We start from the raw sequence: 15,250 nt of genomic DNA, 5'->3' as shown, positions 1-15,250 counted from the left end.
CAGCAAAGTTTTAAGGCAAAAAAGATTGATCCAACAGAGGTGCATGACACTTTTTTTTAATATTAATCCATTTAAAAGATACACTGAACCTTTGATTTATGTGAACTGCACCCTCTATTTTCTTTTCCAAGGTAGAAAAAGTTGATAATTAAAGCATGACTCCTAAAAATAAGCCATTGATTACACATTTCCCAAGTTAATAACTCTTTCTTTCAAAAACTTAAGGAAGCCTGGTTTACAAAATTACAAGATAGTTTATCTTTCTTTATATGCAATATTAGCTCTTTTATGCTAGCAGATGGCAGTCAGCATCAGGTGGAGAATCATTGCTTTCTTTTCCACCTGAATATATTAAGCTTGCATCACAGGCCGAGATTTCTTGGCTTCCAGCTCCACGCCTGACCCTGCAAATCCTGTGCCACCCTGGAAAAAAAGGAAAACTCGTAAGGAAAGAGGAATGGCATGTGATGTGAAGGCCTACATTTATCCTGTCCCTGATGGTTAGGAAGTTTTATGTTCTGCTCAGTGCTTGGGCTGGGCAACATTACAACTGCTTTGCTTGACAGCTAATCCCGGGGCATGTGATTGCCCTGGGAAGAGGAAATTCTCTGCAAATATTCAGACGCATTTAGAGTCAGTATGTAGTTCTCTACCCTCAGATTTGTATATCATATTTTGCTCTAAATCTGAGTTAACAAAACACGACATGTGCTTGTAAGACTTGCTATTTTAAAACCTGCCACATTATAGTGTACATATGATATGCTTTATAGAACATGCTAATAGTTTTCTACAGCATGCTAAACCATAAATTTCGGTAGGTAATATTCACAATCCAAATAATCTCAGATAAATTATTTTTCTTTCTATCTATCTATATCTATATCTCTATATCTACCTGTCTATCTATATCTATCTATCTATCTATCTATCTATCTATCTATCTATCTATCTATCTATCATATATATATCTGTACAGATCTTTGAAGTGCTAGAATGTTTCCAAACATCACACAATACAGAAATTATTTTAAAGCATAACTGTAGAGATACATGATGGTATCATGTATGATATGATGATAACAAAATGATAGTAGTCATTGCTTAGAAGGCTAAAGGAAAGCAATCTTTATTGAGAAACTTCTCAATATTTACATCAACATAAAGATGTTAAGATTGGTTTCAGATCAACTCTCCGCTCTTCAAATGTATTGGAACTATACCTACTAAAAGTGCCTGTTCTGGAAGTCACATGTGCTTTAATAGTCAATCTCACCCGTTGTAAAACTATGATGTCTTTGTCAGTCAACTTTTCTCCATTCATTGGATCAACCATATCTTTCTTGATAAGTTTTTCAACACATTCCAGAGTCACAACTGAGCCTCTTAAAATAAAGAAAGAAAAAGAATATCTCTTACATATTAAAGATAGATTTCCCATGCTTAGATCCAACCAGAGATTTAATCTCATAGGTAGCCTGCTAGTAAATGCTTTTCCTCACTCCAGAAAAGCCCCACCTCATTACTTACGATGGACGGAGCACAGCACAAGGGACAGAGTTTCCAAGCATGTCTCGTGTGACAGCACACACATAGCGGTCCTGCCGGTTGATTAGTCCAACACGATCTACACTAGAATCTACAGGGGTGAAATGCACTGGGATCAAATCTTTCAGCTTCAGTGGTTTCCTACTCATGGGGCAGTACACGCACTTGTCCTAGAAGAAATGACATGAATAAGATAAACTGGGATAAGATAAAATAACCATAGAAACTGGGGCAGTGTGACTTCTAGCCCTACCTTAGGCACAAAGTCAGCTGGGTGACTTTGGACCAGCCACTCTCTTAGCCTTGAGGAGGCAGTAGCAAACCATTGGTGAAATCCTGCCAAGAGAACTGCAGAGACTTCTCCAGGCATCACCTGGAGTAAACACTGCCCAAAAGCATGCACCATCATCACCCACATGGATTAGATTAGAATATGGAAACTTATATTCTAATCTTGCCTTTAAGCCATGGTGGTGCAGTAGTTAGAAGGCAGTATTGCAGGGCTAATCCACTGCTCATTCCAGTTCAATTCTGATCAGCTCAAGGTTGATGCAGCCTTCAATCGTTCCAAAGTCAGTACAATGAGGATCCAGCTGGTGGGCTGTGAGAAAATTTTGGTGGGCCGCAGAAAAATCTCACCCTCAGAGCAGCCTGCCCCAAAGCAATTAATCCAGGCTGCGCAGAAACACAAGGCTGCGCCACCCACATGGGAACGCTCCCCACCCACTCCTTACCTGGCAAACATGCCTGCTAAATTGCTATTTTTCCTTTTTCTGACCCTCATCTGTTCTGCTGTGCCAGGAGATTTAGATTAGCTAGGAAGCAGGAAATGGTTGGATTTTTTTGCTTTCTAGCTAGTCTTTAGATCTTCGGCTCTGCTTTTAAGCACAACTGAACCTCCCTTAGCACTGAAGGTTCTATTATTCAGTGCAGAAGGCAAGCAAATTTGAGAGACTGAGCTAGCCGATAGAAGATACATAGATCACTGAATGATTCTGTGAGCAACTCAATCTGCCTGCCTGCTTTGCCTGATTTGAGGTAAAAGTTGCTCTTTTTTTAAATAAAAAATTCAATATTCACATACATGGTGTGTTGTGAGTTAATTTTGTGAGTTTGCTTGGAAGCAAATTTTATGTGACAGACTAAGCTAGCCAATGGCAGATAGATTTCTGAATGAATCTGTGATTCTGTGAGCAACTCAATCTGCCTGCTTGCTTTGCCTGATTTTGTTTAAAAGTTGCTCTTTTTTAATTAAAAAAATCAATATTTATATAAATATTTATAATATTTACATACAAGCCATACCCAGCCAGTCACATGACTACCAAGCCACACCCACAAATTAGGCCATGCCCACAGAACCAGTTAGTGGTCCCTGGGATTTAAAATTATGAGTTTGGTGGTCCCCGAGGTCCAAAAGGTTGGCAACCCCTGCTGTAAACCACTTAGAGTGGTAATGCACTGTGAAGCAGTATATAAGTCTTAAGTGCTATTGCTATAAGTAAGCCCTCAAATATTCAAAATTCAAATGCTTTATTTGTAAGACCTGATATGCAGAACATCTATATCAGGGCTGTCAAACTCCCGGCCCGTGGGCATGACGCTGCCGTGACGTGAGTTTGACACCCCTGATGTAGATGCAACAAAAAATGTGTAACCTGAAAATATAAGCTACTCATGACTGGAAAATAAATAAATATATTTATTTATTTTAAAATTCACTTTCTGATTTTCCAGTCATGAATAGCCTATATATATTGTATACAGAAGCCTGATGATGGCAGATGAGATTCTGCTGAAACGTTGCTACAACTTTAAAGCACAACTACAATGACGTGGGAAAATACCCGAACAAAGCTGAATGCCATACATACATACATACATACATACATACATATGCCATACATATATATATATACTATATATATTTATATATAGCATATACTATCTATATAACTATAAATATATATACTATTTATATATATGTGTTTTCTGAGGTTCTCGCGGGTATTTGTATGTGGATCTTTGGTTGTTCGGGTTTTCTCCCGCGTAAGATTCGAAGTATCTAGGCAACGTTTCAATGAAGTCTCATTCATCATCTTCAGGCTTCTGTCTTCGGCTCTGTGCTTCTCAGAGTATAGAGTATATTTATATATAGTATATACTATTTATATATACTATAAATAGTATATATTTATATATATATTATAAATAAATTTTAATAGTATCTTCCAAGCAACCTGACATTCTATTCTCTCCCCCCTCACCCCCAAGTAATCTTTAATCAGCAAATAAGGAACTTGAATATTTTAAAAAGTTCCTTCATATATCCAGATCATTTAAACATGGATGAAAATTTTAAAATATTAAACGTGAGCAGCCGTTTTGACTAGTTATGGAATCTATGGTTTAACAGATCTGGACCGGACCAGTTTGGAAAAGGCACCATAAATCTTTGACACTTTTCAACCAAAAGCCATACACAAAGAAAAACAAGGCTAATAGAAGGGCTTCTGATTTGGGGAGGAAAAAAATCCAGATCCAATAGAGCTATTAAGTAAATGCATTAAGTAAAATTTAGGACCTCTTCTAAGAACTCTGAAACTAAAAAAATTCACTTTTTGGTTTCATAAAAGCTTTGTGAATATAGCACCACATTAATCCAAAAGGTTTTATAGTTCTATGTAGACATGGCAGTTAAGCTGATTGCAGGGTACCCAAACTGCAGGATGTATGTATCCATTAGGAGAATCTTGAAAAGGAATGACAAAATAAGAACCTTATTAATTAAAGCTTAAAGAGTTTTTGTTGTTATTTATAGAAACTATGGCAATTAAGCCAGTTTAGCTTTGTAACATAGCCAAACTGCAAGACAGTTTGGTGAATCTTGAAAATGAATGACAAAATAGCTCACTGGTTTTGGAATGGCTTTGGTCTTGGCCTCAGGCGTCAGTGAAGGGATCCAAAAACTTGGTAGCTGTTTGGCCTTTTCTCCACTGCTGGGCCCAGGCTGAGGGTCTCCTATAATGCAGAGAAGAACAGTTATTAAGATCTACAGATTTCTAAACATTAATTATATATTGCACATCTAGCACTGAAATTCTATGTACTCAGGGGTGTTATCGTAATACCAAGTGTCCTTGTGCATAATTCTTTATGCACTCATGTGCTATTAAAATTTTTTTTAATGTTCCAGAGGCATACATACCCATCCACACACCGTTAAAAACAATTGTTACCTTACAACTGGTGACATATCCCCCCACCCTTAAGAAGTGCTTTTGTTTGGCATACAATTTGCACAATGGATTACAGTGGCCCTGTGCATGCTTAGTCAAGAACATGTGAAAGGGTCCAGGAAGTACTTGTGCATCCCAAAATGTGTCCCTCATCATTACTTTAGCACTACAAGCTCAACAAAAATGGGAATAGCGCAGCCATTGTTACTCCATGTTCGAAAAGAGGGTTCATTTCTTGTAGCAACTGCCCACATTTTTTGTGGATGACTCATTTTTACACTGATGCAAAGAGAATTATAGCAGGAGAGGTAACTTGAAAAGAGGTGATGGATAAAAACTGAAACTGAAAAATAGAATGTCGGTAGGAAAAAGCTTTAAGAGAAAAAGACAGAAACTTGATGATAAGCTAAGAAGCTATTTACAATAGATTGATAAAAAGAAAAGACTCACCTCCCCATGTTTAGTTTATATAGGAACATGTTAATTAAAAAACCAGAAAATAGTCCTTGAAATCAGCCCTTGTATTTACTTCTCCACATAGTTTACATTTGAAACATACTTCTTCCAACAATGGATAAGCTTCTTAAAGCTGTCATGAAAGAACTCTACATTTTATCTCAACTTCATAATCTCCTCTTGAGTGGCTCACAAGGTGTGAGGCCCAGACTTGTCACCTTGAAGCAAATATTCTAGTTGTGCTTTCAAACTCACCTTAATCATTTGTTGACTGCTGCAATTAAGTGTTACATACACACACACACACACAAAAATAGCTCACCAGCCACGCTCATCTCGAGGCATCGCTTTTTATTCAACCCTTGTGATTGTCTCCCACCCACAATCCTGGTTTCTAAGGTTGCTCAAGCCACTGCACCACGAATTACAAGCATTGCCAAAAGGCAGAGAAAAATGAATAGGAGCTTTGTGAACACTCCGCTTCTGCAAGGCAAGCAGCACCAGAATAAAATGGGAGCAATTCTTATCAAGTCTGGCAGCATCTTTAGGATTTACACGAGACCAGGGACACCAGTAGGAAGAATCCGTTCTTGTTATACCTGACCACAGATGGCAAATAAGATATTTCCCCTTTCCACCACCACTTGTTTAGATATTGCTTGCATTCCTGATTTACCTGACTGGCGATCAAAGGGATTGAGGGGTTTGCTCACAATGCTCAACTCTTTGTCAAGGAAATTCTTCACCTGGGACTCTTTGGCAGCCTTGCTCAACTCTGCCATTTCTGCCTTCTTTTCATTCTTCTGTTTTTCATAGGCCTGCAGATGCCAAAAAGGAGGCATTTACGAAGGAACACATTCACTGCTGCTCTATTTTTCAGCATGTCAATTGTAAAGTAAATGCTTCTGTTCTATATAAGAGATGTAGGGCAAACATGAGGTGGAGATAATTGTGCTCATTAAAAGCAAAAGTTTTTTTTTAAAAAAAGGCATTGGCTTCGTGATTTCTTTTAGATGAGAAAGGAGTATGAGCAAAAAATAAAAAGCTTAAAGGCAGTTAGATGGAGAAACTAGACTGCAGCTATGGAATGCCCAGCCAATAGCAGCACCGCCAGAGTAAATACATTTGATGGATCCCAATATCCCAGACTTAAGCAACACTGAGGAGATAAGATACTAGATATCCAAACAAGTAACTGAGACATCAACCAAAGTTTGACTTCCAACTTAGTAAGAGATGTATTCTTGGTAAAAAGTCCTGATTTTTTTGGCTACATTCCTCTAATGTAAAACACTATCACCTGAAAGGGGAAAAAGAAGAGCCATTCCCATGAACAGCCTCCAGAATGGGACTTAAAGATATGCCAATTAGAATATACAAGAATCATTGTGTGCCCTTTTTATTTTTGATATTTTGAATCCAAGATTGACTAAAAGACAGAATGCCTCTGTTAACTCTTAAATCTCTTTTTTTTACCTCTTGTACACTGGTCAGGAATCGATGGCCAATAAGGACCATATCAATTTTTACTAAAGAAACTTACTCGCAGCAACTCTCTATTCTATAAATGTATCTTCCAGTTCTAGGAAGAGAATGTATTTATTTCTATCCCGCCTTTATTGTTTTTATAAATAACTCAAGGCAGAGAGCATATCCAGCATAATTTCCTCCTCCTTTTTCCCCCCACGGCAACCACATCTGAGGAGAAATGGGCTGAGAGAATGACTGGCCCAAATCACTGAGCTGGCTTCCATGGCTAAGGTGGAACGTGAACTCCTGCTTTCCAGCCTGGTGCTTTAACTGCTGGACCAAAGCAAGAGAAACCAAATCTGGCCACTGATATAGAGTTCATCTTCAGTCAAATCCTAAATGTATTGTTTTATAGTGTTTATATATTAATTCTATGAGAAAATTCTCAAAGATGTTTATAGAACAAAACTGAATAACCACTAAAAATCTTCCTTGGTTACATCTACTTCCACATCCTTTCTTGAACTTCCGTTCCTTAAATCTTGCAGCCTCATTGGTCAGACAGTATCAGCCCCTCCTGGCCATTAGGCAATGATTGTCAGAGCATTGGACATCTTTCTGCCTGAAACTGAGCCTACAGTAAATCCTTGGCAGAGGATAAAGGCTTACTGGATAAATGCTACTAAACAACAGACCTATGAAAACAAGACTAAAATAATTCATGTGAATTGGTACAAAGATAAAACATCAGTCCTAGTCCTTATAAAAATGCAGAACATCCCCTAAAGAAATAATACTAAACTCACTTCAGCTAAGTCACGTTTACTGGGTTAATTTTCATATTATATAGCATTTACATTTTATGTTACTGGGGTTCAGTTCTTTTCTGCATCTTCTTTTATTTGCTAGCTTCTTTAGGCATAGTCTTTCAATATATCTATTAAAGTTAACTATCAGGTATGAACCCAACCACCCTTGTAGCTATTGAAGAGATGAAGATATTAGCATACCTTCATTTGCCGGGCAATTTCCTTTTTCTGATGTAGGATATATTCCAGGATAGCTTCTTTTTCATAGAGGTAACCATCAGGGCTGGAAAGGAGAGGGGGGAAAGCAAAATAAAGATCACTTGTAAACCCGCCATAACTCAAGTCCTAAAACCTCCATGCCCCTTTGACTACAGTGAGAATTTCAGAGCATAATCATACTCAGTTATTGGTTCCTATATTCTAGGATACATCTGAAGAGTCATAACATATGAAACTGAACGACAAGATGGGGCACGTTTTTGATGTCCAGGATGACCCTTAACCCTTTTGAAACAATTACAGACAAGAAGTGAATGGCTAGGACCATAGAGTTTTCTGAGTTTGGGACAGGAAGTTAGAAGGGATTTTTTGATCTTTAATTACACTAAGCCTATTTTGAGGTTTATTTTTTAGTTTGAGTGACAAAACGTCAAGAAATCATGCAATTAGAATTAGAGGGAGCTTTATGGGCTGCAAAAAAGTGGCTCAGGAAACACATGGTCAAATTGCAGGGTTGGGGAAAAGAGATATGAAATTGACTGAATTCGAGATGTCTAGTATCTTTGCATGCATAGATACCCTCACTTAAAGACTGAAAGTAAGACCAACAACTCCGTTACTAAGTGACATGTTTAAGTGAAATGTCACATGACTATCCCAAACTTATGATGCCACTCCCCCGACATTCATTAAGCAAATTATCCCAGGTCATTAAGCACAATGTCATGTAATCACAACTTGCAACTTATTGCCAGCTTCTCTACTGACTTAGCTTGTCAGAAACTGGTTGTGAAGCTCACAAATGGCACTCATGTGACTGTGGGATACTATGACCACCATAAATGCCTGACAATTGTCAAGAGTCCAAATTGTAATCCTGGGATCATGGAGACCCTGTGACTGTCATAAGTTCAGGGGTGGTTGTAAAACTACTTTTTCAACGCAGTTTTAAATGTGAACAGTTGCTAAACAGGGCAGTTAAACAGGGGCAGATAATCTCTACAGATACCAGTTTGATAGGAACGTGTTTTTTACAGAATTGCAGACCAAAGCTATGCCCCATTTCTCACTGGCCTTTGTTGCTTTAAAACTTGTCCACATCATTCCCAGTTCTGTAACAGTCCCATATTCTGCCCCATCATTGCCCTATACCACCACCCCAAAATAAAAATGTTCTTGTACCAATGATAATCAGAAATAGCAATCTGTGGAAGATCACAATGCATAAATAGTTCCCATAAAACATTTCATGTGTAACTATGAATACATGAAGTACCTGATCTGTTTTCCATAGCTGGACTTAAATTTCCAGAGAAAGGGGGCATTATGGCACAGAGATATATTGAATTTATGTTCCAGATTTTAATCTCAATTCCTCTATGAAACAGAAGGTAATTATTTTCTAAGCAGAGGAAAGAGGATGGCACCAACAACATTAAGATTGTGCAGGAAGGATACAAAAGAGATAAAGGCATCCCCCCACCCCCTGCAAAAAGTAAAAATTGTAGTCCTTTTTTTTTATACCCAGGGAATTTAAAAGGCAAAGTGTATTTATTTCACCCTTAAATTTCCAACTTTCCTTCCAAAACAAGGCTTGGGCCAGCGCTCAATGTGTCATGCAAATAATAAAGTACTGTCAAGCAGCGAAAGGTGAACATTATCCATACAAATACACATTAAAAAGGCTACTATGTTTGTAAAAAAAGATCAACAGGCACATCTAGCAAATGAATAAATAAATTAATGGCACTGGGCAGGGGTAATTATCTTGTTTTAAGATATTACACTGAAACGTTAAATAAAAGACACACAGGGTAGAACTTTGGCATAAGGCTTTGAAATATTTCAAATGGATCCCATCTGATAATTACGTCACAACAGGGTCCTTGCAGGGTTGCAGGGAGAGACAGCAGCAGTCAAAGTCCTTGACAGCATCTTTGCTCAAACGGACATTCTGTGTCCCATAACCAGAGGCAGCTGAAAAAAACAGAGGAAAGGTCACAGTAAGAGGGCAGTATTGAAAAAAGCTGTCCAAATGGCTGCTCTGGGTTGCTGCTTAGAATTGGCAAAAGAAAACAACTGATAACACTCTAACCAGAAAAACAGAGTTTGCCAAGAAGGTTTAGCTTGTTCAAAACTTGTAGTGTGAATTAGTTTTAAGTCTGAGTTTCAATGAAATACTAGAGTGTATTAATCACACTCCAGGGGTGTGACCAAAACTCTGAACTTAGAAATTTTGCCAATATCCAGCTAGTCATAAACAGCACAAAGGTAACTGCCTCCCAGTTCTGGCCTTCATTATTTCATATATTATGTCTGAAATTGTGAGCAAAGCTGAAGAGTGGGGAGAAATTACTCCCAAACCTTGTTACAATCCTCTAAACCTTTTTCTATAAAAACAATATAAACTACACACAGACGATACCAGATGACAAGACCTAAGCACTTCATGAAAAACTTTTCTTTCCACTGAATAAATGGAAATAAAATGTTTGTAACCATTCTTATTTTACCAATACATTTCTCATATTCTACTTAAAACATCGTCTTCACATAGTCTCCAGCGCTTTGGATTGCTTTTCCAAAATATGATTTCCTGTCATCCCTACCAGCATGCTAATTGATACGCTAGCACCAGGGTGTCAAACTTGCATCGTCACAGCAGCATCACATGATATATCGGGACTTTTTTCCCCTTCGCTAAACTGGGCGGGGGCAGGGCCAGCACATGACATATCCACCCCATGGGCCACGAGTTTGACACCCCAGTGCTAACAGCACAGAAGGAAGATTGTAGCTCAACACACAGCAGAAACAGGCTAAGAAAAATTGCTTTGGATTTCCACGTGCAATTCCATTATTGCAATAGGAAGCAACATTTTCCCCACTCAACCAAGGAAGCACTGCATATACACTGCAGTCTGTGGCCTTCTCACCTGTGTCTTTTTTCTTTTCATGGTAGGTGTAGACAGCTCCCGCTGTACAGTTCTTGCCATGACGCGTCATGTAGACGTAGCTGGACAATCCAAGACAAAGCCAATTCTCTTCTAACAAGAAGATATCAAATTAACTTTCATTAATGAAATGCAAAATGCCAAATACAAAGAAGTTGATACTTTACATAGGAAGCCTATTAAAATAAATCCCATGGCTAGAAGCTGAGAGCTAAGGAGAAAGGAGTACAACATATAAAAAATATTTATAGGATGATTAAATAGGTTAATGCAGGCTAAGCCTCTATTAAAGATCTTTAAAGATAATAAAGACCCTGAGATACAAATTAGCCAGGTAGATGATGTGAACCTACTCACAAGGCACACTTTGGCCACCGGAGCCAGCAGTCCTGAGAGTTTTTCGGGAGGACCTTCCGCCTGTAAGTACCAACAGGCAGAGCGACTGCAAGCCCGCTATTCCGCGGTCAAAAGCGATCTGCTGTGCCGAATGGCGGACAGCAAGTGAAACTTTTGACAGATGCTGGGGTTGCAGATCAAAATACCTCGAAAGCAGGCAGCTGAAAGGTTGGCACCTTAACAACCATTCCTGGCCTCTAGAAACTTATACCGTAACTTTTTTCTCTCTCTCTGCCGCTCTTGCCGTTTAAGAATTGACCAAGAAGACGACGGTTTACCCCTCTTGGACAATTTCTCCCCCAGAACCGGAAGCAGGAAGTCTATGAGTCCGGAAGGACTCCAAAGAACGGTACCCCCGGATGTGTCTCAAATAAAACGTCCCGCAAACAAGGGGAAAAGGAATTGAGGGCTGAATCATCTTCTAAGCCGAAGTTCTGGCGTTAAAGAAGCGTTCAAACCTCTGGCTTTTGTCTCTGTGTATTGTAGCCTTTTTTTTTTAACGCCTTCCTTTTCTCCAAAATTTCTTTGCACGTGTGGGGAGAGAGATTTTTTTTTTGGGGGGGAGAAGGACCTTTTCTTCTTAAAATATCTCCAAAGTTATGAGTTATGAGCAGTTGCTGTTTCTTTGGATCAGCTGTTATTTTATGATGTTGGAGTTACTTAGCTACAGTAGTATATTTCATACTTCTACTCCAAAGGATACTTGGAGAGAGTAGGCAACTTCTATAATACGAATATTTTGAGGGTCATCTCGTGGCTGGGACTGATAATAATTATTTCCTAAATTAACCAGAATGCAATATGATCCATTTCTTTAAAGAGTGATTTATCTAAACTTGCTATTTCCAACTAACTTTCCCTAATCTAATTGAAAGTTGTGAGTTTTGCCATTTGCACATGGAGGAAATCAGGTAGGGAAGGCTATTCTTGTGTTGTCAGACTTTTGTAAGTGCTTTAAAATAAAAGTGGGAAATGCAATTGTGTTGCTTTTACCTATATCAATTGTGTTGCATTTACCTGTATATGTACTCCTCAACTTAGAACCACAACAGAGCCCAAGATTTCCATTGCTACGCAAGACAGTTCGTAAGTCAGTTTTGTCCCATTTTATGACCTTGTCACAGTTGTTAAGTAAATCACTGCAGTTAGTAATACAGTTAAATGAATCTGGCTTTGCCATTGACTTTGTTTGTCAGATGGTCAAAAAAATAATCGTATGACCCTGGGACACTGCAACAGTAATAAATACATGTCAGTTATTAAACTTCCTATTTTTGATCACACGAGGGGGATGCTGCACTGGTCAAGTAAAAAACTATCACAGGTTACTTTTTTCAGTACCTTTGTAATTTTGAACAGTCACTAAATGAATGTAAGTTGAGAACTACCTGTACCACTCCCTTTATTGGAGTTTACAGCCCACCCCTTACTGAAATCACCACCTCTTATCAAACCATAGAGGGAGAGAATTTTAAAATCTGTCAGGCAAGTTCTGAGTGTACTTTAAGGAGAAAACGTTCTAAAGTTCTAAACTTTCTATAATGCTGTCTTATTCATTCCAACTAGTCAATTGTTAGGCTCTTCTACCAGAACTAACTGCCTCAGCCCAGTTCTGTGAAAATGATGGTTTTGATCTACCAATCTAAATAGCATGGGAAATATTTTACTATGAAATTCCCTTATAAAATGCATGAAGGCAGAGATTTTCATCTAATTTTCAAGCTAATTTTCATCTATTCACACCTCACAGCATGGGTTCATTTATCCTTTAGGGGGCACTGTGTGCCTTTGCCAAAACTAGGAGTTAGTCTTCCCACCAAAATGAAAATTTTAACCTACCTGTACAAGATGGAAGAAATTTTGAAAAAAGTTAATGTTACTTCCCATGAAATGTACCTATATGAAGATGAAATACTTGCTTATCTCACATGCCACAACCATCTGGAAATGAAGCTGATAATGACAAACTGCTGTTTGAATTACATCACTTTCTTCTGTTTTGGCAATGATATTGGCCAGATGATTTGAGTACATGGCAATTATTGTGCCTCCCACCTGGTACATTTCCCTGTTTCTTCCCTTCCAATCTGTTCAGAGACAGCAAGCATCAATTGCTTTCCTTTTCATTTGTGGACGTGGTTTCTATTCGTAGATCTTGAATGAACTTACGCTGTATTTTCCACTTTAGAATTTTATTAATTTATTTCTACCCCGCTGTTATTAGTTTTACAAACAAGGCAGCGAATATATCCAACATACCTTCCCCCTCCCATTTTCCCTACAATAACATCCCTGTGAATGAGTTGGGCTGAAAGAGAGTAACTGGCTCAAAGTCACCCAGGTGGCTTGCACAGCTAAATTGGGATCTGAACTCCCAGTCTCCTGCCTTTTGGCTTGGTGCCTTAATCACTAGAACAAACTGGCTCTCTGGAATTTCTTTTTCTTGCTATATCCAGCACTTTCACAGGATTGCTGAACATTCCTTGTTCATGCATCCAATATCCCAATAAGTGGAGTTATTGGAGAAGAAGAAAAAACTAACTGGTGGCCGCTAACAAAACTATTTGAGCATCGTTCTGGCTGAGAACTTCATAAGGAGAAAATGGATGCCTCTTCCATGTTTGATGTGGTGTGTTGAATGACTGCTGATTGTCTACTACAGAGGTCTTCAAACTTGACAGCTTTAAGACTTGTGGACTTCAATTTCCATAATTCTTCCTCCAGTCATGTTAGCTCAGGAATTTTGGGAGTTGAAGTCTACTAGTCTTAAACTTGCCAAGTTTGAAGACCCTTAGTTTAGTACCTTCCATAATTTCATCAAATTTAGAGGTTATTGGATGGAGACTGAGTTAACAAGTAGTAAATAGGGGAAAAATGACTCTATTTTCCTGCCTTCATAAAGAGGGGTACATTGGTTTTAGAGTCTCAAAGATCTGCCATTGATAATCTCAGTTATGCTACAACCTCATAAACTATGATTACAGTGTTTGGATCCGTTCTATATCTGAAGTGTTGCCAACTTTCAGAGCATTTCCTGTTTTCTCTATTCTCTAGAGCCGTGATGGCAAACCTATGGCACGCATGCCAGAAGTGGCACACAGAGCCATTTCTGCTGGCACGCGAGCCGTCACCTGGAACTGATCCACTGTGCATGCATGCACCCCACCAGCCAGCTGATTGTCGGGTATCTGCCAAGGGTGCATGGGAGGTCAAGTGCGTGTGGAAGATGCGCACGCATGCGTAGAGGCGCACAGCATGGTGGGATGCACAGGCATGCACAGGCATGTGCACATGCGGGGGGGTCACATGCACATGCGCAGGGGGTGAGGTGTCGCATGCACATTGCATTATGGGTGTAAGCACATGTGCGTGGGCATGCGTACTTTCGCCATGCAACAACGAAAAGGTTAGCCATCACTGCTCTAGAGTTTTCTCTTATTTCCTATGCCTGTGCTGCCATAGTGAGACCATATCTTTGACATGCCACAATCCTCACCCCATCTTGCTGTGTTTTGTTACGGGGTACAAATATGGGACTCAGCCAGGGGTGTTATTCTACCAGTTCGCACCAGTTCATTAGAACTGGTTGTTACGGTTCCCGGTAGTTCGGAGAACTGGTAAAATGGGCCTCTAGCTGGCCCCACCCATATCCACCCATTTCTCCGCTCCCTGCCCAGTCAGTCCCTGGTCCACATGCGCAACATCACGCACATGTGCAACATGCCTGCAGCCTGCTTTTGCCCACTAGCCAGGCCAGCCATTGCTGCCTGCCTTTCACTGCAGCAGAGTGAAAAACTTGCAAGCCTACCCCTCCCTTCGGGAAATGGCTCCTGGGAAGCAGAGAAGCAGCCTGGTTGAATCCTGTTTCTCTCTGCTGCCCAGGATCCGTTTCCCAAAGGGAGGGGTGGGCTTGCAAGTTTTTCACTCTAATGGGAGAGGCCCTCCCAGCAATAGCGGGTGAGAGAAACAGCCCAGAGCTGACACGAGCCTCTCCATTGTTCCTTCCAGCTGAGCAGCCCTGATCTACCTGCTCACAGGTAAGCCTGTGAGTTGCGCTAGCCCTCCTCCCACTGTCCCCGGGTCTCCCAGAGCCTCACCCTGCCATCTCTGGGGCTCCCTGGGTCTTGCCCAGCCTACCTACCTGCCCCCCCATCCCTGG

At 39.7% G+C, this 15,250-nt stretch overlaps 1 protein-coding gene across 3 annotated transcripts; it reads right to left on the bottom strand.

Moving 5' to 3' along the window:
* Positions 1 to 41: 41 nt before the first annotated feature.
* Positions 42 to 11,436, bottom strand: NOSIP (nitric oxide synthase interacting protein). 3 transcript variants are annotated; one of them, XM_026710908.2, is made up of 9 exons: positions 11,053 to 11,436; positions 10,678 to 10,788; positions 9,613 to 9,718; positions 7,724 to 7,805; positions 5,920 to 6,061; positions 4,463 to 4,569; positions 1,531 to 1,718; positions 1,277 to 1,385; positions 42 to 423 (listed from the first exon to the last, which is right to left on the bottom strand). In XM_026710908.2, the coding sequence occupies exons 2-9, from the start codon at positions 10,745 to 10,747 to the stop codon at positions 352 to 354; spliced, it is 876 nt and encodes a 291-aa protein (XP_026566693.1). In that variant the 5' UTR covers positions 10,748 to 10,788; positions 11,053 to 11,436; the 3' UTR covers positions 42 to 351. The 3 variants fall into 3 exon arrangements, with proteins under 3 accessions (XP_026566693.1, XP_087772263.1, XP_087772264.1); XM_087916137.1 differs by having other exon boundaries at positions 11,238 to 11,404; XM_087916138.1 differs by having other exon boundaries at positions 11,309 to 11,398.
* Positions 11,437 to 15,250: the final 3,814 nt, after the last annotated feature.

This window comes from Pseudonaja textilis, chromosome Z (genome assembly GCF_049901715.1).
Source record: "Pseudonaja textilis isolate UNSWEBS1 chromosome Z, rPseTex1.2, whole genome shotgun sequence".
Taxonomy (NCBI): domain Eukaryota; kingdom Metazoa; phylum Chordata; class Lepidosauria; order Squamata; family Elapidae; genus Pseudonaja; species Pseudonaja textilis.
The sequence above is the reverse complement of the archived record's forward strand: the minus strand, read 5'-3'. Positions and strand labels throughout refer to the sequence as shown.